This window comes from Paroedura picta, chromosome 13 (assembly GCF_049243985.1).
Source record: "Paroedura picta isolate Pp20150507F chromosome 13, Ppicta_v3.0, whole genome shotgun sequence".
NCBI lineage: Eukaryota > Metazoa > Chordata > Lepidosauria > Squamata > Gekkonidae > Paroedura > Paroedura picta.
Window position 1 is genome coordinate 1079313 of NC_135381.1, and position 24693 is coordinate 1104005.

Sequence of the window (24693 nt, forward strand, 5' to 3'; positions counted from 1 at the left end):
GCCAGCAGGGCTTCTCTCGGCTGGAGGGGTGCGGAGGGGACCCCCCCATGGCACCTGGATGAGATAGAGGAACTTCTCGGGGTCCCGCTGCAGCCCCAGCCCGTGAAGCAGGTCCTCTTCCCCTCCTTCCAGCAACTGGTAGAAGACGTGGAAGTTTCGCTCCCCCGGATTCTGGTGAACCACTCGGGACTTCTCAATCAGGTAGCTGAGGATGTGCCCCCCGACGGGGGAGCCCTGAGGACACAGCAAGGGGGGGGGAGGAAGGGAGGGAGGGAGGGAGGAAGAGGGCTCCCTTAGTGCAGGGGCCGAAATGCACGCCTAGAGCAGGGGACGTGCAGCCTCCGACGCAGCCCCCAGAAGCACAAGCCGCCCCACACATGGGCACGAGCACCTTCCCTGCTAGACCTCGGGGGGGCTCGCCTTAAGCCAAGGCCCCCCAAAGGAGTTGAGCCTGCACCCTCCTATGGAACACACCACGCCTCCTTTACCTTAAAATCAAACTGGATATCCATGTACTTCCCAAAGCGGCTGGAGTTGTCGTTGCACAGAGTTTTTGCATTCCCAAAAGCCTGGAGAGAAGATGGACATAAACCAGCCTCAGAACAAAGTCCTCGCCCTCTCGCCCTCCGCTGGTCGTTTGGAATCCAGTTGGCTCCCCTGTTTTCTAACTTCCTAGCCAGGTTTGTGTTTGAAGTCTCAGGCCTTTCTCATCTGCCTCCTGATTGTCATCACTGCCTTATTTAATTATTTATTTGATTCCTTTATACCCCGGCAGTCTCTCCAGCTGGGGATCCAGAATGGCTGACGTTCTCCTCTCCTCCATTTCACCTCACAACGGCCCTGCGAGGGAGGCAAGCCTGAAACCGGCCCAAGGTCACCCAGCGGAGCTTCCAAGGCACGAATGTGCATTTGAACCTGGGTCTCTCTCAGCTGTTAACCACCACTCTGGGCTGCCTGATCTCTTTATCCAATCAAATAGACTAGAATCCAGTGAGGGGGAGCTCACCACCTCCTTAGGCAGCCCCTTCCACTGCTGAACTAGACTTCTAGAATCCTAGAGTGGGAAGGGGCCATGGAGGCCATCTAGTCCACCCCCTGCTCAATGCAGGATCAGCCTCCAGCATCCAGGAGAAGGATCTGTCCAGCTGCTGCTTGAAGACCCCCAGTGAGGGGGAGCTCCCCACCTCCTGAGGCAGCCCCTTCCACAGCTGAACTAGACTCCTAGAATCCTAGAGTGGGAAGGGGCCATACAGGCCATCTAGTCCACCCCCTGCTCAGTGCAGGATCAGCCTCCAGCATCCAGGAGAAGGATCTGTCCAGCCGCTGCTTGAAGACGGCCAGTGAGGGGGAGCTCCCCACCTCCTTAGACAGCCCATTTCATGGCTGAACTGCTTGGACTGTGAAAAATTTTCCCTGCTATCTAGCCGATACTCTTCTCCATGTAGTTTAAACCCATTACTGTGGGTCCTCTCCTCTGCTGCCCACGGGAACTGCTCCCTGGCCTCCTCCAAGTGAGGACAACCTTCCAAATCCTTCAAGGGAGCCCTCCTGTCCCCTCTCAGCCTCCTCTTCTCCAGGCTGAGCATCCCCAGGTCCCTCTGCCTTTCCTCCTAAGGCCTGGGCTTGACTCACAGGAAGCTCAGGCCCTCACGGTGGGTCTTGTCTCCTCAGACCGGCAGCTGGTCTCAGGGCTCAGGCAGAGCTCTCTCCCCCTGGAGATGCAGGGGGCTGAACGGGGGACCTCCTTAAGGCCAAGGAGCTGTTCCCCCGGAGCCGCAATGCTTCTTAGCCGGCTGCTGCTGCTGCTTCCTTTACCTCCAGCACGGGATTGGAGAGCAGCAAGCGGTCCCGGACAATCTGCAGCTGCTCGGTCGTCGGACACGTCACGGCAAAGTACTGCAGGATCTTCTTGGAGGCCTCGGTCTTCCCAGCCCCGCTCTCCCCGGAGATCAGGATGAAGTGGTTGTTGTTTTCAGCACACATGACCCGGTAGGCGTTGTCGGCTACGGCGTAACTGCAGGAGGGGCGCAGGGTCAAGGGGAGCACAGGAGGGCCCCTGCCCTCCCCAGGATCTGGCCCCAAACCTGGCAGTCCTAAAAACCACACGCCCCCATTTCCCCCAGGGCCCTTCTCAGCCCTGGCCCCTCATCCCCGCTGCTCTTTCTTCCGGGAGGTTTACCTGGGCCCTCCTGTCGCCCTCTCCTGCCAGCAGGTGAAGGCTTCTGCGCTCCCTCCTTCCTGGCTACGGTTTAATGGTGGATTTACTGTCTTTGTACATGTCTCAACTCTGCTTCTAATCTTTTTAATCACATATGTTTTGGGGAGACGATTTTCGACTTAGGGAGCAGCTTCTGTGCTCGTAGGGTGCCATCCTCCAGGCAGGACCTGGACACCCCCCAGAATTACAGCTCATCCCCAGCAGCAGAACTCAGTTCCCCTGGAGAAAAGGGCTGCTTAGAAGGGGAACTGTATGGCCCATTGAAGTCCCTCCCCTCCCCAAACCCCACTCTCTGCTGGTTCCACCCCCAGCATCTCCAGGTTTCCCCCAACCCGGATCTGGCAACCGTATGGGCTGCAGAGCAGTTGCAGAATCCTTAGCACAGATCCAGAATGACCCCCCCACCCCCCCACCCACTTTAAACCTCCCTCAGGAAACACCCCCCCCCCCGACTTATCCCTCAGTGGGGAAGCAGAATATAGAAAAGGCGGCTGGAGGTTCGCCTTACATGTGGGGGGGCAGTTCAAAAAAGTTGACCCCTTTGTATTGTTCCATCTGCTTCACTGTGTAGATGTCCAGTTCCTTGTACGGATTCACAGACACCAAGAGGGTGCCGATGTACGTCTGCCGGGAAACGAGAGCCGTTACACATCCAGATGAAAACAGCCTACCCTGAAGGGCTCAAAGGAAGCACTGATAGGTCAGAATTGGGGGCGGAGCGGAGTGATGTGTTGATCTTTAAGACCCCCACAGTTTTATCTTGGAGATAAGTTTTGTGTGAGTGCACACAAATGCTTATGCCCTGAATAATATTTTGCAGGTCCCAAAGGTGTCACTGGATTTAAACTCAGACCCAAATTTGCGATGGAAAAGGATGCAGGACTTGTTGGCCTCCAGGATGCCCCCAGACTGGAATCCAGCTGGTTTAGCACACCAAGAAAGCTGATGACAGGCCAGAAACCAGATAAGACGGTCTTTCTCAGGGGCTGCTGGGCTTCACAACCACTGTTCACGTCCCCACCTCAAGTCCCCCCCCCACTCTATCCCCCCAGCCCAGAGGAGCCCCCCCCACCCCACCCCCCCGATCTCTAAAACAGACACGCATCACAATTGGCAATTACATAGATGAGGTTCTCCCGGTATCTCTTGCGCAGGTTGTCCAGGAAAGCGGATTCACTCGTGTGGGAATCCAGAAGGACAAAGTCCTGGACTCCGACTCTGTCCCGGGCGATGAGAGCCCCCTCCATGTCCAGCTGGTTGGGCTTCGTCCACCGCGCTGGCTCCTACAAATCGTTAAGAAAACCACCCCTTCAGGTTAGGGATCCAACTACTTTCCTGGGCCAAACCCTTGAGCCAAAATGCAAACCCTCCGTGTTTGCAGAGAGCATCATCCAAATGAGGGCTTTGATTGAGGCTCAGAGGCAAAAGGAGGCTCAAGGACCACAGTCTTTATTGCCAGATTCTGAGGTCAAGTTACCCAAGATTATTGTCCTGGTTTCGAATTGCATCCTTCTTCAGATTCTATCCATCAAAAAACACCTGATGAGAACAAACATCATGCAAACACCATTGCAATTAGAAGAGAACTTGCCCAGTCACAAATTCCGCTTCCTAAAGGGCCTCTAACCCACAACGGAACAACTGTGACAACTTTAAGAGCTGCACAGGCATAATACAATTGTCAAGGCTAAACACCTCGTTCCGAGAGCAAGCAAAGTTACTGCCGACTGACAGAGCCTCCCTTGTTCTTAAGTAGCGCCCCAAGCTGGTAAGTAACCTGAACGAGATCTGTGTGCAGAGAGGTTTGCCCTTGTAACAAGGGGATCTGCAGGGCGTTTGCATGCTGTTTGTCCTCATTGGGCGTTTTCTAGCATGGCTAGAAAACCGGAGAAAATCAAAACGCGAAGGGAATTGAAAAGTCATTTGAAACAAGCACTGCACTCCATGTCACCTGTCATTTGACCTCAGAACCTGGCCAGCAAGGAGTGGTCCCTGGGTCTCCTTTCGCCTTGAGCTTCAATCAAACCGTGGCTGAATGAGACCCTTTGCCCACAGGGACTGTTTGCACTTTGGTTCACATTTGGCTCACCCCTCCAGAGAGGACCAGGCCCCGGGGGCTGCGATCCGCCTGGCAGGTTGGCCGTCCTGCTCCGAACCCACTCAGACGCCCTTAAGACTCGAGCATTTCCCTGACGGGGAAGGCCGCGGAGGAAAGAAATACAAAGTTGCCTCCCAAGGCTATGGAAGCGAAGCGAACCTCTAAGAACTCTTTGTAAAAGCAACGGGATGCAGCTCATCCGATTCCCTCTGCCCTGAGCCTGGGAGCCCTCCTTCCAGCCTGGGAGATTCTTTTAAAGAATGGGGGGGGGGGGGGGAGGACAGAGAGAGACAGAGACAGAGAGACAGAGAGAGAGACAGAGAGAGAGACAGAGAGAGAGTCCTCCCATTCCCCCAAGGCCTCCTCTGCAAAGAAGACAACAGCTACAAAGGCCAGGCCAGAGCCGTCCCCTGCCTCAGCTGAGGCCATCAATGCACTTGCCTCGCCATTCTCCTTCCCCCTCCCCTCCCCTCCCCTTTCTTCTTTGCAATGGGGAGGGGGAGGCCACTGCAGCCAAATTCGACACAGTCCTGCCCCAGAGAAGCCTCCCTGAGGGCCAAACCAGAGGCGAGTCGGGAGTCCCTCATCCAGAGCTCCTGGCATTTTGTTTTTCTTGCAAGCAGCACATGTAGTGGGGTCCAAAACAGCTTTATTGATCAGATTTAGCAGTGATTCTTAAATACGGACAATACCGAGAGAAGGAGGGGATTGATACCCCTTCCCCCAAAAAAGCCCTGGCTGGAAACTGCCTTCTCCCGTTCTGCATGCTTCCCCTCCAGGTGGGGCCTGGGCAGGACAGAATGGCAGCTCCTCTCCAGACGGCAGAGAAAAGGTGGCTGCTTCGGAGGGGGACCCAGCAACATGACACCCCTCTGCGGTCCCTGCCCCCCCCCAGCTCCACCCCTAAAGCTCCAGGAGCTCCCCAGCTAGGTGCCGGCAACCCCCCTCCCCCCCACAGCCCTCCAGTCCCGTTCCCAGCTGGCCTGCCCGAGGCATCGCTTACCTCTCCCCTTCCTCCCCGCAGCTGTGCCTAGTCAAGAACGGGGCTCTTGGTATGCTGGCTGGGATTTTAACATTTTGTTGCAAAGTTGCTCTGGCTCAGCGGGAAACAAACCCACAAAAGGCTGTCCAAGAGAGGCCCTTCCTGCTGCCTTCCCAGGGCTGACCAGCCCTCGCCCACTGGAGGTCACAAGCCAAGCCCCACCTTTGCTGGGGGGGGGGAGATCTGGGTTGTGAGGAGGGCTCAGGTGAAGGCGCACAGGAGGGGCCAGCTCAGCAAAACGCAGCCCATGCCTCAGAGCACATGCGGAAGGACACTCGGGCACCAGCGCCAAAGGCAGCCTCATTTTCGCCGCTGGGCTTCCAGCCGGGATGTGCGGCAGAAGTGGATCCAGGACATTTGCTTTTCTTACCAACTGCTGCTGGTTTCCCTGAAGGATGGGTGGGGGGTGGTTTAAAACCAAGGGGGGAATTCCCACCCCTCTGCACCTGAACGCAAAAACACACCTTACCTTCCGCAAGACCAGGGAGCGAAAAGGAGAGGCCACGAAGTACCGGCAGCTGCTGACTGGATCAGATTTCCCTAACCTATTTCTTTTTACCGAACACCCTGCAAACCGTCTCTCTTTCCACTCCCCTCCAAGATCAGGATCCCCCCCCCCATCCACTGGCCCATTTCCACCCAAAGAGGAGAGGGCCGGGGGGCTGCCTCCTTCAAACAGGCCCCATCCTCCTCTTGGCTGAAGGGTCATCTTCAGCAACTGGGGGAAACAAAAAGGTAACGTCTGAGAAATTGCATGGGTCCTTCCGGGCTGTGGGGCCAATGTGGCCTGGCCGTTTTACTCCCTGAGGCTTCGCCAGTAACCGTGGCTGGCATCTTCAGACGGAGGACACGGCAAGACGGGACTCTCTCCATGCTAAAGTTGCTAAGGATCTCCACCCAGACATAGGAATGGGCTTCCTGGCCCCAGAGACGGCAGGAGCGTGATGCATCACACACACACACACAAAGTAAATAGAATGCCCCGCAACTATTCACACGATCCACACTCTGCAGGCACCAAAAACCGTTCACCTTGACTAAGACTTGGCTGGCCTTAAAGATGCCCGGCTGGACTCAGACTCTGTCCGACCCAAACGAGAGCCATCTGTCCGTCCCCCACAAGAGGTCACCCTACAGCTCTCTGCCAGTCGCAGTGCCTGTCTCTCCGCCTGCGCAGAAATCAAACTGTCCCTCCCCGGCCCAGGGCAGGGAGCAAGCACCCTTGCAGGGCACCGAACAGAGCCATTCCACCAGCCGGTGGTCGCCATGTTGGCCTGAAGCAACAGAACCAGCTGGAGTCCAGCGGACACCCTTAAGACCGAGAAAGTTTAATTCTGGGGATAAGCGTTTTTTTGTGCACACTTATGCCCAGAATTAAACTTTGCTACAGGCCCATGAAAGCTTAATCCCAGAACCGAGCTTGGTTGGTCTTAGAGGTGCCCCCTGGACTCAAGACTTCGTGCCATTCCACTAGCAACGGTGCTTCCTCCAGAGCAAGAGGCCTCCTGTGTCAGAGGAAACCACCACTGTTTGCGGAGTAGATCCACAAGATCTGACCTGACAGGAGGGGGGCCAACGTCCAGTTAGTGGATGTCCTGGCAACGTCACGGCCAATATGCAGAACACAGAAGAGTCAAGGCCAGGGCTCGACATGGGAGGAACTACGCCATGATCCGGGGCACCTTTGAGCACAGACAGGGCACCCAGGAGCACAACTGCGAGCCCCCAAACTCACAGGCTCAGAGGGATTGTTGTCAGTTATTCAAGCAATCTCACACCTGAGAAAAAGAACAAATCTGAAGGGGCAAACAGAAGCAAAACTGAAAGCCAATTCGTCTCCTTTGAGAAGCTAAGCACAGAGCTCCACTTAAAACTGAACAAGCACGGGAAGAAATCTCTAATCACAAGTCCTTGATTGGGGAGGAGAGAAAACAGACGCTCCATAGTCTAGGGGTCTCCAAGGCTGTGCCTGGGGGTATCAAGGGACCCCTAACAGCTTCCCTGGTGCCAACCAGCTGTGGTTAGGAAATAGGCAGTGACAGCTTTTGTCCCCCAAGGCTGTGCAGATTTTTAAAAATTTTGCTTCAGCAACAGCAACTGGCAACACTGGTCCCTGTTTGACAGAAGGTCAAGCCGAAGCCGCCATTTTGTGGCTGGCTCCACTTCCTGTGGCAGCCATTTTGTGGTTGCGCCCCCTTTGCTGTGTCAGAGTTCCAAGGGTGCCCGGAGGCGCAAAACTGATGGGGACCCAGATCCCTGATATTGCTGCGGTCACCACCAAGTTAAAGTTGATCTGTGGGAAAAAAGAAAACAAATATCCCTCACCAATGCCCCGTCCCAAGACTAACCTGGGCTAACCCTGCCTAGCTTCCAAGAGCAGGCCAAGCCGGGCTGTTGAGGTCAGGGCCTCTGATCCGTTGGATTACATTTCCTAATTCCACCACGCAGCATGGGGAGCTCCACTTCACTATGTCAAAAATTACAGGAGGGGGGAACCTGTGGGGTGTGGGCTTGTCAGCAAATCTGTAGAAACTGGGGGAAGGATGCTTGGTTTGCCAACTGAACATTCACCCAGTAAAACACAGGAGACCTCTCCCGTCTCCTCCAACTCGTAGTTAAAGTCAGACACATGCACAAACAAAAAACGCAGCCCTGAAAATAACCCTGGCCGCAGAGAAATATGAACTCCTAAAGTCAGCACAAAAGAAGTAAGAAATGTCTAAATCCAATTACGTTGCACAACTGGAAGCATCCGAGAACGCAAAGATTTAAGAGGATGGGGGAGTGGGGGAGACCTTGGTGAGTCTGAAGGTTTCTTCTGTGCAAATCTGTGTAACCCCCTTAGTCAAAAGCGTGGCCGTCTTTCCCTCTGGGTAGCAGAGAGGTAGCGGGGAGGGGCGGGGGGGGGCTACGTCTTCAATAAAAAGCAGAAGACAGTGAGAAAATCTGCGGAGTTTAAACGTTTCTTTTAAGCCCCTGAAGCACTTCAGTGGTCTTCATGGATGCCATCTTGCAAAATGTCCGTAGCCAAAGGCCCCCTTTTCAGGGCTGTTGGGAGGGGTGGAAAAAAAGACCACTTTAAGCGCTTGCAGATAATCCCTCGAGAATCCAAAACCCTCCCCCACAAAAAGCCCTTCTTCAAAAGTGCCATGTGAAAGACAACATTTTGTGTCCCCCGAATAAAACATTTTAATACGCTACAATCCATTACACTCATATTCCCCCATTTCCTTTCAATAATTATTCATTAGAAAACATTTAACGTCACTGCAAATTTCACACCGGGCAGTCCGGACACAAAGGCCGGAGCGGGTCCATTTAGAGCGAGACGGAGGCCTTATTTGCTAATCTGAGAAGCCACCCAGAGGGGAGGGGGGAGGGCCTGCCGGACACAAGGGGCCGCCAAATTGTGCAGTTAACGGTCAAAGCCCCCCTGCCTACTTTGACACTCGGTTCAAGATGACAAGGAACAATAGACACTTGTTCTTAGCAACTCTTTCTTGCCGGGCAGGTCGGACAGAGCCCAGCCGCTCCGTCGTGGGGATCAGGCCGGACTGATTCAGTCCCACCCGACAGCTCGCCCCTCAAGCGCCTCGGCCCCCCTCTCCCTCCTGAACGCCTCTCCCCACTTTAACACCATCAGACAGGTAGATAATATCCGCCAGGGGAGGGGGAGGGGCGCCTATTCAGCACGTCGGCTGGAGGGGCACAAATGCTCTTTTGGGCAGAGGGAGGGCAGCGGCCGGGAATCGCAGTTCTGTCAGCCACGTTGGGGCAACCAATCCCCCCACCCCCCCAGCCAAGTAACTCTGGTGCCATCTCAGGAATGCTCTCCCTTATTTGAGGAGGTGGAAAATATAAGCCAAGTTTCTGGGAAGGGAATATGTTGGATTTGCAAGGGAGCCAAACCAGCCTGGGCTATTTGGCTTCGGAAGAAAGGAAGGGCGGTCCTGGGGGTCATCCTAGAGGCAGCCCTGGCAGAAGGAGAGGCGTGACTGCAGAGGCAGTTTGGGTGGTGGGGGGAGCAAAAGGTGGATGGTGGGCGGTGCATGGGGGGCCCAAAGTTGCCTCTCCAGGGTCCGCATGGGGGGCCCTAATAATGGGCTCCATTGATTCCCAGCTATCCACGGTTCAGAAAGTGCCAGATTTCCTCGCTGGCCCCGAGCTGAGCCCCTCCAGCAACATCAGAGGCAGCCGCATGGGAAGAAGCAACGCTCCTTGAGGTGACAAAGCAGCATGAACAGGCCTCCTGGGGCAAGGGCAGCCACAGGGCCTCGAGCCCCACACTTGGCGAGGAAGGGGGTTCAGCGCTGCAATCTTCTGCAACTCCTCCAGAAACGCGGCAGGGAGATTAGCACTGGAGCTCCCTCGGATGGTCTTCTGAACGTGCTCTTGGGGGTCTAACCCATGTACAAATTAGACCATGTTTAGGAGGCCACCCGTGAGAATGTTCTCCATAGCTGGAGTTCCACCCAGGAGTTCATACACGGCTTTGCTTTAAAGTAGGTAGGAAGAGAAACAAAACACTGCTCAAGGCCTGTTCCCCAAAACCATCTTCATCGAGTCACTGGCCCATCTAGCTCCTTGTCTTGCCTCCTCCGACTAGCAGCTCCTCTCCACGATCTCCGTGGGAGGCCTGTCCGGACACCCGATACCACAGAACCTTTACCTGGAGACAGCCGGGGTAGAACCCGAGACCTTCCCTCTGCAAAGGAGGCACTGAGTCCGTTCCCCAGGCCGCTGCATCTTCTGCAACGTTTATCCATTTTGCACATTAAGTTGATTTGCACATAATTGCTGTGCATGCATTATTTAGACTGTCTCTTTGTCCGGGGGAAGGGCAGAGAGATGGGAACACTGAATCATCAGCCCTTGGTTACTGGCTACCCTCCCCCCCAGCCTGGCTTCATCGGTTCGTCATCGGCTAGGAGCCCTCGTCTCTGCGTTGTCCGTGAAGAAGCCGCTGCAGGTATCCGAACACCTGTCGCTCAGCTGCACCACCAGCATGGCACAGAGAAGAGAAATGTCAAGCCTTTCCAAACACTGACCAAGTTTTTTTAAGTATAAAAATCAAGTAAATGGCACACCTCACGAGGCACTCACTGCCCTTCCGATCCGTCTCTGACCCTGCATGGCAAAAGGAGCACTGGTTCTCATGCGCCAAGGAAATGCTCCTTGTGCAGAGGAAGTGCCACCGTTAGAACCTGTGGACTATAAACTAGATCAGAACAGACTGTGTGATGCGGCAGCAAAGAAGGCAAATGCAGTCTTGGGCTGTATCAACAAAGGCCTCACAGTGAAATCACAAGATGTCCCATTCCCCATGCTGTGTACCGCATCGGTCAGGCCCCACCTGGAGGCCTCCCCTCAAAAAGGACGTGGAGAAAAGGGAGAGGGGGCAGAGGAGAGTGACGAGGAGGATCCGGGGCAGCCGGGGGACCAAGGCCTACGAGGAAAAGCTGCGGGACTTGGGAAGGTTCAGCCTGGGGAAGAGGAGGCTGAGAGGGGACAGGAGGGCTCCCTTGAAGTATCTGAAAGGTGGTCCCTTGGAGGGGGGCAAGGAGCAGTTCCTCTTGGCAGCAGAGGAGAGGACACGCAGTAATGCCTTTAAACTATATGTAGAACGATATAGGCTAGATATCAGGGAAACTTTTTCACAGTCTGAGTAATTCAGCCAGGGAATGGGCTGCCTAAGGAGGTCCCCCTCGCGGTCTTCAATTAGCAGCTGGACAGCTCCTTCTCCTGGCTGCTGGAGGCTGATCCTGCACTGAGCAGGGGGTGGGACTAGATGGCCTGCATGGCCCCTTCCCACTCTGGGATTCTAGGAGTCTAGTTCAGTATCGGAATGGGCTGCCTCAGGAGTTCTGCCTCACTGGGGGCCTTCAAGCAGCAGATGGACAGATCCTTCTCCTGGGTGCTTGAGGCTGATCCTGCACTGAGCAGGGGGCGGACTAGATGGCCCCTTCCCACTCTAGGATTCTAGGAGTCTAGTTCAGCAGTGGAAGGGGCTGCCTCAGGAGGTGGGGAGCTCCCCCTCACTGGCCTTCTTCAAGCTGTGGCTGGACAGATGCATGAGGGTACCTTGTATGGAATTAGACCACTGCTTTCCCGAGGTCAGTCCTGTCTGCTCAGACCAGGACTGATTCCCTGGGGTCTCAGACAGAGCTCTTTCCTCTCCTCTCCTCTCCTCTCCTCCCTGGTCTTTTCAACGATGGATGCTGGGGATTGAACGTGGGCCTTCTGCAAGCCAAACAGACATTCTACCCCCGAGCCACAGCACCCCTCTCTCTATTAAGCAGCCCACCCTCCTGGTACATGGTCCAGATGAAACTCTCTTCTTGCTCAATGGGAGTCATAGTCAAAGAAGGCCAGTTATCCCCCCCCCCCAGCATGTGGATCTGACCAAACGGCCTCAGGCCAAGACACAAGAGGACTGCAGGAACCGTAGATCAGAACCAGGTCCAGCCTCGCTTCTGCCTTAGCCAGATGGTGGCAAGAAAAACAAATTTATACCAGACAGATGCAGGTGGGTAGCCAAGGTGGCCTGAAGCAGCAGAACGAACTGTGGGAATCTGGTGGCATCTCTCAAACAGATAATTCTGTCACGTGCACGCATGCAAGCAGCCCAGAAATAAAAATATAAACAAATATAATAAAACAAATAAAGCTTGTACTTTGTTGGTTTTCGGGGTGTCACAGGACTCTGTGCTCAAGAGGGACCTTGGTTCGGCCTCCCCAGGGGAAATGTGGCCTGCCCTGGTTCTTTCACCAAATTACAGTTCTCAGGATGAATTTGGCATAAAATCAATGCATTCATTTACCTACCTATTTAAAACATGTGCTGGCTACCTTTCTCCCTTTTGGAACTCAAGGCAGCTCTCAACGCAACTAGAACAATTTTTTTTTTTTAAACCACAATTTAAAATTCGTCCCTCGGAGTCCTAAATAGAATGGTCTTGAGCCGCCTCCCTCCTGAAGCCCGAAAGGAAGAGAGAGGAGCAGGAGGGACTTTATGGGTGTCGAGCTATCTGAGCACGTGTTCTTTCCTTCATTGGCAGCCACAAGTCCCAGTAGCCAGGTTTCTCCAGCTTCACCTATGGCATTTCTGCCTGTCACTATGACCCTCGCCACATTTAGACCTCTTTCCTTGCTCAAAGGAGCTTGGTGGGAAGGGGGCTTCTATGGGTCACTCCGCTTTATTTTCCAAGCGCTGTGTGGTGGGATAATGAGAGGCAGCCCCTTGCCCATCCAACAGGCCCCACCACGGATCAAAGATTTGAACCCAGGTCCCCTTAGTACAAGTCCAACTTCTGTTTGCCCCTCCATTTCACTCGCTCTGCCAGGAAAACCAACGGTCAGATTCACAGCCTTCAAAACAGAGTTGCCATCCTGCAGGTAGGGCCTGGAGACCTCCCAGGCTGTTTAGTTGCAGCCAACATTTCAAAGGATATCCAGGTTTGTCATAAGCCAAAATAGATAGAAAGTATTGTGTGTGTGGGGGGGGGGGGTTGATAATCAGTCCTTCATGTTAGTTCACTCCTAAGAAGCTTCAGGAAACATCCCAGAAACCCAAGAACCTCATTTCCTGGCTGGGCAGTTTCACTGGCCTCCCCCCCTCCCTTCTTCTGTGCACACAGAAATCTCTAAGCAGCAGTACTAAGAAAGTAAACCTCTAGCAGATACTTTTGGGCTACTTGCTTACATCTGGGCACTAAAATGATTGTTTCCTCTTTTAAAAAGATTAAGACAACCTCAGAGGACAAGCGGAAGAAAGAAGACGCATCCTTTTGTAAGCTACTTTAGATGCCATGGGGTGGGAAGCAGCTGGAACTGAGACTGAGCACTCTGCCTAAAGCCAGCGTGTGTTTCCCCCCTCTCCAAAGATTTCTCTTGGATCCAGTAAGGATTCTTACCACCTCTTGCTCTTCCATCGCAACGGAGAGTCAGGCAGCCGACTAACCCTCTGATTCCTGAGTCAGTCGGCTGCTGGACTTCCTGGCCCTTTAAGGTGGCCGCTGGCTGGACTTCCTGGCTAGCCACTGATGGCTCAGCTGTTTCTCGCTCTCTCTCTCTCTCTCTCTCTCTCTCTCTCTCTCTCTCTCTCTCTCTCTCTCTTTTTTAAAGACAGAAGTATAATTTCGGGGGGGGGGGGAAGGCTGCAGTCCTCCTAGGCACAGGACGCTTACTGGGGAGAGTCAAGGGCCTTTGCCACAGCAGTTTTGGCCTCGGAGTTTTATTTAAACCATAAAGAACAATTCTAAACTCTTGCCATCCATCCAGTGGTATCTTCCCGGCCAGTGGAGGAGACAGCCTGCCCCTCAAGTGGAGGCCTTCCTTGGTGTGAAAGTCACCTAGAGTGTTTGTGGCTGTTCTGTGGCATCATAAAAGCATTTCCAGCCCTGCCTTTCTTTTGGTGGGGGAAGGAACAACTTCTGTGTTTTCCCCCAGAAATTGGATTCATGCCAAAGGAGCAGAAGAAGTGGCATCGCCCGTTCCCCCTGGCCACGCTCCAGGCACGGCTTGGACACTCGGAAGCCCTTCACACCCCTTTGGATGCTTTTGGGGCTGTTCAACACACAGGGAGGCCGTCTTGCCTGAGTCTCTGGAACGAATCTCCCAGGCGGGACGCTAAATCCACGCTAGCAGCCAACATGGCAGAGCCCCCACCTGCTCCGCTGACCTTCCTGCCTGGTGATGCCAGGTGTTGCTGCCTGTTACAAAGGTGGGGGGAAGACAATGAGGGCTCCTGGGCAAGGGGCTTTCCAGCAACACCTGTCCCTTATCGGTTCAGGTGGGCAGTCGTGTCGGTGTGAAGCAGCAGGACAAAGTTCAAGTGCGTGGCCCCCGGAAGTCCCACAACATTTCAGTTGAGGGATAAGTTTTTGTGTCCAAGCACACTTGGCAGCTGAGGACTAAACTTTGACCTCTCCTTTATGTTACTTCCTTGACTGCCTTTGAGCTTTACCTGCAGCTCCTGGGCTGCCCCAGAGGGCACCAGATCAGCCAATAAGCAGGCTCTGAAGTCCCCCAGAATACTTGGATCCAAAAACTGCAGGCACTTTTCCTTCAGTGAAGAGCAATTTCCACAAACTCCCGCTTGCTCAGACAGGCTTGAAAATCTCCTGGCCAGGAAGCACCACTGCCTCAATGCATCTAGGGATGCCTTTGGGGGCCTAGACTGACCGAAGAGAAGCAGGCCAGCACAGGGCCTCATGGCTCCAGCCCTGTGTCCTGGTCAGCCCTTGTCCTTACTTGCCATTCTGCACAAGGGAGCGGGACTCTCTCTATCTCCTGACAAGGCACGGAAGGCCAAGCTGGGGCTAGAAAGCCGGCCTTCCTGGAGTCCGCTCCCGCTCTCTGGCCACGGCACCTCTACCTGCCAAGAAACAAAGACAGCGACAAGCCAAGAGGCTCCAAGTCTTGGCAGAGGCCCCTGGAAACAAAGCCACCGCACACCTGGAGCAGCTGCCGAGGTCTCCGGACCACTGCCTGCCGTTACAACCAAAACCCATTATGAAAATTACCTGAGCCTCCATCCTGGGCGCTGCGTCAAACACTGATCCCAGCTGAGCCATTCAGGACTCGCCTGCAAGTTGTTTAGGGTCCAGCGTAGCAGAACACGATGCCATTAGGTATGAGAAACGGCCTCTCCGTCCCACTGGAGGACTCTCAATAATTCATGCTGCGTGTCGGTGGCATGGCCCTCGGGATATGGGTATCCACGTATTGGCTGGTCCTCCCGATAAGAACGAGAAACTGAACCTTCTTGGGGATTATATTGCAGTCACGGCTGATCTTTGACGAACCACGGGGGCGTTATGGACTCCTTACGGACCACGGAAATAAGCCACGGATCGCAGAAGTGCACCGTGCAAAATCCCAAGCCCTCCTCTGTTCGCTCCCATCCCCAAGACACTCAGTGGCCTTTCAGAGCCCGCGGGCCTTCGGGATGCTCAGTGGGGATCAAACTGTCCCACTTAATAATGTATCGCCGGCGAGTTACAAGATCTCTTGTCCCAACTTTGGTCCAGGAGAAGACGTTGCTTAAAAATTAAAAGTGCAAAGCAGTGAGCGGATGGCGTGGCAGCCTTTGAATGTTTCATGCGCTCAATAATTAAAAGGCTTGATATTCCCAACTTCCATCTCTCCTCAGAGAGGCCTGCGGTTGTGGACAGAGCAGGACCCCGGAGGGTTGGGAAGGCAAGAGACGCACAGAGGCGGTTTGCCCCGGCCGGCCGGCCTTCGTGTGGCAGCCCTGGACTTCCCCCCGAGAGCTCTTCCCTGCCCAAGGACTACCAGGGCCACCCCTGCTCAGCTTCTGAGATCCGACAAGAGCCAGCTCGTGTGGTCCATCCAAACCAGGACAGGACATTACGGCACCGAAAACAACGGGGACCCTGCGAGAAAACCCCCACCCCTCCTACTGCCTCACAGGGTGTCTGTCGTGGGGAGAGGAAAGGGAAGGCGACTGGCAGGTTTTGTGTGTGCCTGCTTCAGACCAACACAGCCCCCCGCCTGCATCTAGATTAACACTCAGTCACTAGTTCTGTATCAAAGAAGCCATAACTATTTCGACACAAGATACTTGAGCCGTTCATGCCTGTTCCTCTCGGGGTCCGGGTTTTGCAACTGGACTCTTTGAGCCGCTATCCCTGAAGGGGGGGGGCTGTTCTCCTCGCCCCTCTCCTGGGTTTTTCATCACATCTTCATGGCCTGATGCCAGCACTGCCATCCACCGCGCACGTCTTGCTTGCAATATTTCCTGGGCGGATGTTTGAATGATTCCAGCAGCATTGGACCAGCGGGGCCCAGCTTTGTGCTCCCCTCCCCCCACGCAGAGAGCTCTCTGCAGCTCTTAGCCTGTCCTGGGTTCAGATTCCTGCCTTGCCTAGATGTGATGAATGACTTTTAAGCAACATAATACCCGCTTTGCTCTTTCTCACACCCACCCATTTCATTGCCACTTGTCTTGGGTGACGGGATCCGGACGGTATTGTTTGCTGACGGACAAAACAGAAAGAGGAATTCTTTACCACGTGCCTGAGTGTCTCTTGTTCAAATTTAATTGAATTCTTGCTTGTGCTAAAACGGCTGTCAATTATTCATTGCTGCATTCATTAATTCTAAATATTACAAGCAATAAGTGCAGTTTTATCTCACTTTTAAGGATTTGGGAAGGTAAACGTGTGGTCATTGCACTGTGTTTTCCCAAACCAGAGAAAACAGGTCCAGGGTAAAATTGATGGGGGGGGGGAGATGTTCTTAACCCTTCCTGTTGTCCCTACAAATGTCACAAAAACATTTCTTTACCCAGTCAGCCTCACTTCTGGTTCTGGAGGCCATGGCATTACCAGGGAAAGACGGGATTGTTTCTGTTGTAATGTTTAATTTTTCGGCTGTCAAGATCCAAACAGGTGTCTTTAAAAGAAAACAGTGCTGGCCTCTGGTCAGCATGCAGACGGTCACAGGTTCAATTCCTGCTCTCTCCAGTTGAAAGGGTTGGTTAAAAAGCGGTGTGAAAGACCTCTCTCCCCCTGGGACTCTGGAGAGATGCTGCCAGTTTGGCCAGGCAGACTGCTTCTGATGACCGATGGCCCTGGCCAAGAAATATCATCCAAATTCTGGCACCCAACCTACAAGTTAACATCTGCCGCCAATGACACAAATGCTCTTTGTGCCCCCCTCTTTCTCTCCAAACAGAAGGAGGCAGCTTGTCTGAAACGGTGAGAGTCTTAATGTCTCATTTCCCATTTAAATAACACTCCAGAAATCCACGCGATGGTCCTGCGGTGCTTTAGACAGAAAAGTTTCTAGTCTGCCACACTGAGAGGCACTTAAAACAGCTTTGAAATCGATCTATTCTTTTAAAACGACTGAGGCTCTGTAATGGTTTCTTTCAGGGTTTCTCTTTGCCCCTGCATGAACACAGACTCCGGTCCACACAAGACCCACCCGAGGCCCGGCTTTCGAGCTGAAGGGGCTGCAAACTGCTGGCCTACGAAGGTCTGCTTTGGGGTCCCGGAAGGAGAAGCGTGGGGAAATTTCTCTGCCTGGGGTCTATTTACAGGCATCTCTTCCCACCCAAAGCCCCACCGAGCCTCCCTTGGCTGCCTCCGCTCTCTTCCCCCTCGGGAAGGAGGCTCTATCCTCGGCACCAGCTAATGTCTGAATGCGTTCTTGGTCACCTATTATGTGGAGCATAATCTCCGGCTCCCTTTCCCTGCATTGTCTTTCAGGGAACAAAGACGACAACAAAGATTAGCGCCTCTGTGGGGCTGCTGGAGCTGCGCCCTCACTGGAGAATAACTCTATCGTTTTAGGTTTCTGGACTTCACCAGCTACGCTGAGAACAGGCAACCAAATCTGTCCACTCACTGCCTCTCTCCACGGGGAGATTCTTTCAAGACTGCCCGCCTGGCCTTCCGGGGGGGGGGGGCACAAGGGGTGGACGACAGACCATCAGGATGGCAGGAGTTGGAACCGAGGCAGGAGTCCTGAGCTGCTGAGGCACAAAAGGAGCCACCGTGAGGAGGAAACAAAGTCCTGTAGGCCTTGAAATGTCATCCTTCTCCTCCGTCAGGAAGGCAAAACCTGACAAAATACAGAAAGAAACTATTTGAGGGTTAGCTTGCAACTCCAAACAGAGAGGGAGAGAGAGTGTGTGTTTGTGTGTGTGTGGGGGAGAGATAATAGGGGATGGGAGTTCATTGACTGTGGTTTCACCCTTGCTCTGAGGGATGTGAATGTTCTGCATTGCGCTGGGTGTAATCCAGTGGGAAACAGTTATCTGCAAGCAAACTGGAGTGAGCAGGAGCTGTGCAAGAGCGAAGCTTCCCTTCCCTTCGGTTTCTGCAGGAGAACTTCCCGGCTGGCTGTTCCTCCTATTGTGTTTTATTTAACTGCAGAACTATAGGACCCAATTAAAATTAATGAGGACAGTCTCCATCTGCCAGCCCCACTTAGGGACCAGGGAGCCTGATAGTTCCTGGAACGGATTGGTTTTTGTCCGATGGGGGAACTGGGGCAGGGGTCTTGGCTGGGGTCAGCGGGATAGGCCTGGCCACAAAACACGGGTCGGTCAAGCTGAAGAGAGTCTTAGGAATCCTGTTGTGAAATACGGAAGTAGGAAGTAAATCCAATAGAGAAACAGGAGAATAAATCCCCGCACGGTTTGCTTTCAACCACACTTTCTGGAGGCGACTATTCAACAAATTATTCGCTAACGGAAAAGTATCCAACTTGCAGAGACATGAGAAGAAAAAACTGTTTGGGAGAAGCCTGGGGGCTGGGGGCTGGGGGGGGGCTGTCACACGTTCTTGGGAGTAGTTTGGGTAGAGACAGAAAAGGTCAAGCGTTTTCCAAATCAGGAATAATTCCAGGGCGATTTCACTCCGATTGAGTCGGTTTCTTGATGGACAGACCAACTGAAGACTCTGATGTTAGCATTTTGCATAAAGCAATGGATCTTGCATCTGAGACAAAAGTGTTCCTCCTACTGCTTGGGCTTCTTTTAAGCGTTACTCTCAGTTTGGCAGGAGCCCTGCAGGATAGAGAAATGCCAGTGGGCGGTGCTTCTTTTCGACTTTGGCATTTCAAGATGCCTCCTTTTCAAAGAGGAGAGCAGGGGACCTCGAACTCGGCCCCGAAGAAGGGCTCTGGTTCTTGATTTAATGTGGTGCGTTTGCATGGCGGGGCGGGCGCTCCAAACCTTTAGACGCCAGACAAGAGCTGTCATTTTGAATGAGTAATCAACCCTGAAGCGACCGGAAGAGGCAGCCCACCATTGTTCCCCCAGGACGGCAGCCACGGGCTGCTCCCAACACTTGGGAAAGGCCTGGGCAGAATTCTTAACTTCTTGGCAGAGAGCCACAGGGGAATCCCTCCTGCCAGGCGTTGAGGCTTCTGGAGGGTGGAGTTAGGCGGGCAAATACTGACCCGTGTCTCGTTGTCCGTCAGCCACAGTCGGATCCCACGAAGATTCATGTGGGGCCTCAGCTTGCGCACGAAAGCCCATGCCCAGAATTCAGCTCTGTTGCTCTCACGGTGACCCCTGGAGGGACTCAGAGCAGGGCTGCTGCAAAGGGCGTTGGTTGGACGACCAGACAGCCTGGGTGGCTCCAGGAGGCCGATGCCAACGCCTTTTCCCGGCTGGCTGGCTGGTTTGTCGGCTGCCCTGAGTCGGAAGAGAGGAGGCGGGAGGCAAATATCTCAAGGACATTTTATGGAAAAACAGCTGGCCAGAAATGAACCTCGCAAACAGGCGCCACACAAACGGTTTCCTGCCAGCTCGACTGCTGATCAGCCGAATGAGCATCCCCAGTCTTTGCCACCCCACAAATTATTTCCCCCCAAGAACATGTGGGAAACCCCCTGGGATCTTTCCATCCACAGCTGCCCAAGGATTCCGGTGCAGAATAAAAGAGAAACCTGCCTTGGCTCTCTCTGGCCCTGGATCCCGTCCGCTGCTTCTGCACTCCGGTTGTCATACCACGAAGGCAAACCGCCTGGCACAACCGCCAAGTGCCTTTCTTTCTTTTAATACTCCGCAGTGCATTTCCTCCTGTCGGGGCTTCCGGGCAACTCAGGCTCCCACTAACGAATATTTCTGTTAGCGACTGAGGTTCATCCTCTGACTAAGGGCCCGCTTGCCTGCAGAAGCCCAAAGGAACGTGTAGGTCTTTGTGGAGCAGGGTGCTTTGGCCACAGCATGTCTGCAATATGTGTTCAAGGTTCAGCCAGGGCCTCTCTTACGCCATTCACCAAAGACCTTGGTAGATATAAAAACAGACACACTTTTTTTTCCTTCTGGGTTCTGTATACCATAATACCAGCTGGGGTCACATCTTAATCGATTTAGCTGGCCATCCGCAGACTGGAGAAGACGCAGACAAGTGGTTCTTTCTTTGGGGACAGAGGAAGAGGAAGAAGATTGGTTCTTATATGCCGCTTTTCCCTACCCAAAGGAGGCTCAAAGCGGCTTACAGTCGCCTTCCCTTCCTCTCCCCACAACAGACACCCTGTGGGGTGGGTGAGGCTGAGAGAGCCCTGATATTCCTGCTCGGTCAGAACAGTTTTATCAGTGCCGTGGCGAGCCCAAGGTCACCCAGCTGGCTGCACGTTGGGGAGAGCAGAATCGAACCCGGCATGCCAGATTAGAAGTCCGCCCTCCTGACCACTACACCAAACCCAGGAAGTAAATCTGTCATGACACAGTTCCATGTCCTCGTGAACTCCGCGGCGTTGTAGGTCACTGGACAAATCGGACCAAACTGAACTGTTGACAGTTCGTTGCAGGGTTCCCCGCAGAAAACAGAAGGTTAATTGACCATTCCCCAAACCACGAAGTGCTTTTGAAAATGTTAGTTTTAAACCCGGCCTCTGCCAGGAGAAAGGAGGCCCATGCGCCCACTTGTTCCTACCAATTACTGACACGACGCGCTTTGGACAAGGAAGGTGGGGGAAAATGTTTAATTGGATTTCCGAGTCATGTCAAAATCAAACAAAAACAATGTGGAATTGGTAGCAAAGCCTGGGCAGGAGATGTCAAGGCCCACAGAGAATCTGTCAACTTAAAGCCACCCTGAGTCAAGCTAATAGCCATCTCTTCATTGTGTCCATTTGAGTTATGCCCGTCAGGCAAGAGAAAGGCCGCTGGGTCGTCCGGACAGCACAGAACGGGGAAGAACAGCGCAGACCAAAATGGGAGCACCGACCTACATCCTAGCAATCCTCCAAACAGAAACACTGCAACTGGCAGCCCAGAGAAAGCTCACTATTTAAACAAACGTGTCCTTCCTTGAACACACACAGAGAAAGGCAGGTATGTGCACGCCTATCTGTAATATGAACTACCTTTCTGGGGATCTCTGACTGGCGTTTAAAACCTGATATCTGGAGGGGAGAAAAGGATGTGTGACGGAACAAGCATGGGGCAATCAGGGCTGATCTTGATGGGGGCATCTGAGCGGGGTGCAAACTAAGCAAGGGTGCTCCAGACAAAACCTCGCTCATTGCTGGCCCTGGCCTTGTTTCTGGAACAGCTACCCACCCCCACCCCCCATGGAAGCAGTTCTTGAAGTGGGGGGGGGTGAATATTCAGAAGCAGCTGGCTAGTGGCCGTGAGATGGGTCCTAAAACCCTGGCTGGAATTAGCTCTTGGTGGCTGTCATGTTAAAAAGCATATCCGCCCCCTAGTTGGGGGTGGGACGAATGTCCTCGGATCCTGGCCTGCTGCTGGAGAAGCAGGTGGCCGCAGGGTTCCCTCTGCGTTGTGCGGCTGAGCTGCCGTTCGTGAACACGAGGAGCCCTGCTCCGGTGCAGCCTGGGACCCCTAGGCCCATGGCTCATCTGAAGGTTACGGCTCGGGATGTGAACAGCTCTGCTCAGCAGGTGGGGGGAAATGAGAGGGCACCTTGGGTGGCAGCCCATGCCAAGAGGTGCCCTTTGCCCGCTTGGACTGAAGAGCCAGCTGCTGGCTTTCCTGAGCAGAAAAGGTCCAGCAGCCATCTTGTCTGCCTTGATTACACCGAGATTGGATCGTGGCCCTGCGCTCTGCTTGGAGCTGCCCCCGAGGAAAAGGCTTTTTAAAACTTGCATTTGTGCAGAAGCCGGCAGGGACCCTATCAGTCCCATCCTGGCCCCTCAACACCAATTCCCCCTCTGTGCCTTGGCCACCATTCCTAGGGGTGGTCCTGCCCTCCAACATCCCCTCTGCTTGGGACCAGCACCCCTGAAGGACTGCCTGCCTCCTTCTGCAGCCACCGGGTCACCTTCCGAGGGGGCGGTCACCCGGCACACGCCACGATTAACGGCGCATATGAACATTTATCGCATTTGTATGGTTTTATTGCCTTCTTCATGAATCTTGGGGTTAAAAAGCGGATTATAGATTAATGAATGGAGACAAAAAAATGCCTCCTTTCTTTTGCACAAAATGGCAAGATGTAGCTGCATAGAGACACAAGGATTTCAATTGTGGAATGGAAAAGCTGCCTTGTGATGAACCGGTCAGGCACTAGGACCGACCCTGGTGTTGGTGCCACCGTTGGAGGGAAGGACTTTTTGGCCGTTGCATCCCTGCATAGAATCGGTGGCTGCGCCTTTTGTCAAACCCGATGCACCATCTGTAGGCTCTCTGGTGGCGAGACCGCTGCTCTGCTAAAAGTCGGATCCCAGTGGGATTAACTGGCCATTTCCCACTAAATGGTTTCTAAGCACAACTTGTGAGACTGAGGCAGTTACAGGCCCCTCCTGCACACCAGGGCAAAACGGCCGGTTCTGTCAAAGCCCCCCCCCCCCCTGTTGCATTCCGCTTACGGCCACCTGGGTGAGAAACAGCCGTCTGCTGATAAAGCAGAACACCTTGCTGGAAGTAGTCGGGCAGCAGTATCTTCTTCTTTTGGGTGTCCTTCAGCACTTTGGGTGATGCACCGCACAATCCTAACCATGATTACTTTGGAGTAAGTCCTCCTGAATTCTGTAGGACTTGCTCCCCTTTTCTAACTGTGGTTTTAAATCATTATCTCAACTCTGCAAAGGGCATGCAAGCACCTAGCCCACCCTGAGACCCCCGGCCTCAGACCCTGAGACCCCCGGCCTCTTTTTGCCTGCCTGCCTGCCTGCCTGGCTCTCCCTCACGCTGCCCACACTGTAACCAGCACCACAAACCGTTCTGTGCACCATGTGCTCAGGAAGCATTTGCAAATCAGGAACGGACCCGGACTTTCCTTTCCTTCCACTCTGTTCTGTAATGCAAATAAATGTATCCCGGCCAGGTTGCCAACTGCCTGGAAAAACAACACCCTGTTCTTTTAACAGGGGCGGAACACCTGTACCAGGTGAGGTTACTTGCCTCTTTGAAAAGGGTCAGTCCTCACTGAACCCCTCTTAAAGAGAGAGAGAGAGCGCGAGAGAAAGCATTTTCTCCCAGGCCTGGGGAGGAATCTTCCACCTCCACCACATCAGCATTCCCAAAAGTCAGCCATTCTACACCCCGCAGGTCTGGTTGGGTCTACTCGGCTGAGCAGAGAATGGGTCCCTCTCAAGAAGGGAAGGGGAATTAAATCAAATTGAAGCACAGAAAGGCAAGGAATCAAACCCTGATTAAAACATATTAACGTTTCTACTGGGCCATCCCTGCATTCTGGACATGTTGTAAATTGGAATAGATGGTTCAGGTTCAGAGCACGAGGACTTGCACAGGGAAATGAACTCTATTTAAAAAACTGTTTAGTTTGGTTCTTAATAACTGCACACTATTAATTTAATAAAACTGCACCCCTGCAAGAGTGAAATTCTCAGCCTAAAGCATGCAGTTCAGATATCCACAATTCTGGGTCAAACTAGGTAGGGAGACGGCGTTCCTTGTAGGGAGTGTGGGGGGGGGGAGGGGGGGCGTTGCCACCCATGTGAGGAAAAAGAGGGATGTTGCTGCTGCTGCTGCTGCTCTTTCTATTGGCACAAGGTCACCCAGCTGGCTGCATGTGGAGGAGGAGCGGGAATTGAACCCAGCACCCTCTTCTGACCCGCCAACTCCAGGCTGGAAAACACCTGCGGGGCTTGGGGGTAGAGTCTGAGGAGGGGGGAGTTTGGGGAGGGAGGGGGCTTCAAGCAAAGTCATCTTTCCACAGCAGCTCCTTTCTCTGGTGGGGGGAGGGGAGGAGAGGGATGATCTCTATTGGCTGGGGATCCATTGCAATAGCAGGAGGCCTCCAGTGACTGCCTGGAACATAGTCCCCCTGCTGCCTTGCAGGGTTGCTGTGCAGATAAACTGGAGAAGGTGAACCCTGCAGGCCACTCTGGTAGGGGCAGGAAAGTGAGTTGGAAACGGGGGGGAGGGGGACAGGTTCGAACTGGAAGCCGGCAGGGTGCCCCCGGGCGCTACAAAATCTCCTTGGGGGGGGGCCTGCCAAGAGGAGCCCCCTTGGCCGCACGGCACTCTCTGGGCAGGCGCTGCGGGGACCGCCGCTCCGGCTTGCTTCCTCGGGGGTGCTTGGGCGGGGGCTGAGCTAGATGGCCTCCAGGGTGCCCGCCTCTCCCTCCTCTGCTTCCAGCCGCCGCAGTCCCGCCCGGGCCGCTGCTCGGCCTGCCTGGCAGGGCGGTTGTGCGGAGGGAGGGGAGGGGAGGAGAGAGGGAGGGGAGGCCTGCCTGGCGCCTCTCCCTGCCGGCCCGCCCGCCTGCCCAGGCGCCTTGGCGGGCTCTTTCCCGCCCCAGCAGCCCGGCGGCGGCGGCGGCGGCGGCGGCGGGCGGGCAGGCGGGGCGGGCGTTCCTTGGGGCTCGGCGCGGCGTCCCCGGTGGTTGGGCAGCCTGTAGGCGCTGTCTGTCCGGCCGGCCGGC

The 24693-nt window shown here is 54.2% G+C and overlaps 1 protein-coding gene across 4 annotated transcripts in view; it reads right to left on the reverse strand.

Moving 5' to 3' along the window:
- The window catches only part of MYO1H (myosin IH), a 45093-nt gene that overhangs the window by 16450 nt on the left and 3950 nt on the right, over positions 1 to 24693 (reverse strand). Inside the window, exons 1-6 of one of the 4 annotated variants that reach the window (XM_077309057.1) lie at positions 14883 to 14997; positions 3340 to 3501; positions 2727 to 2842; positions 1816 to 2014; positions 489 to 569; positions 55 to 234 (exon numbers count right to left, since the gene is read on the reverse strand). In XM_077309057.1, coding sequence (XP_077165172.1) covers positions 55 to 234; positions 489 to 569; positions 1816 to 2014; positions 2727 to 2842; positions 3340 to 3501; positions 14883 to 14933 — 789 coding nt within the window. In that variant the 5' untranslated portion in view covers positions 14934 to 14997. Of the gene's footprint in view, positions 1 to 54; positions 235 to 488; positions 570 to 1815; positions 2015 to 2726; positions 2843 to 3339; positions 3502 to 5319; positions 5498 to 13271; positions 13348 to 14882; positions 14998 to 24693 lie in introns of those variants that run through there. The other 3 variants (XM_077309058.1, XM_077309060.1, XM_077309059.1) reach the window with 3 other exon arrangements.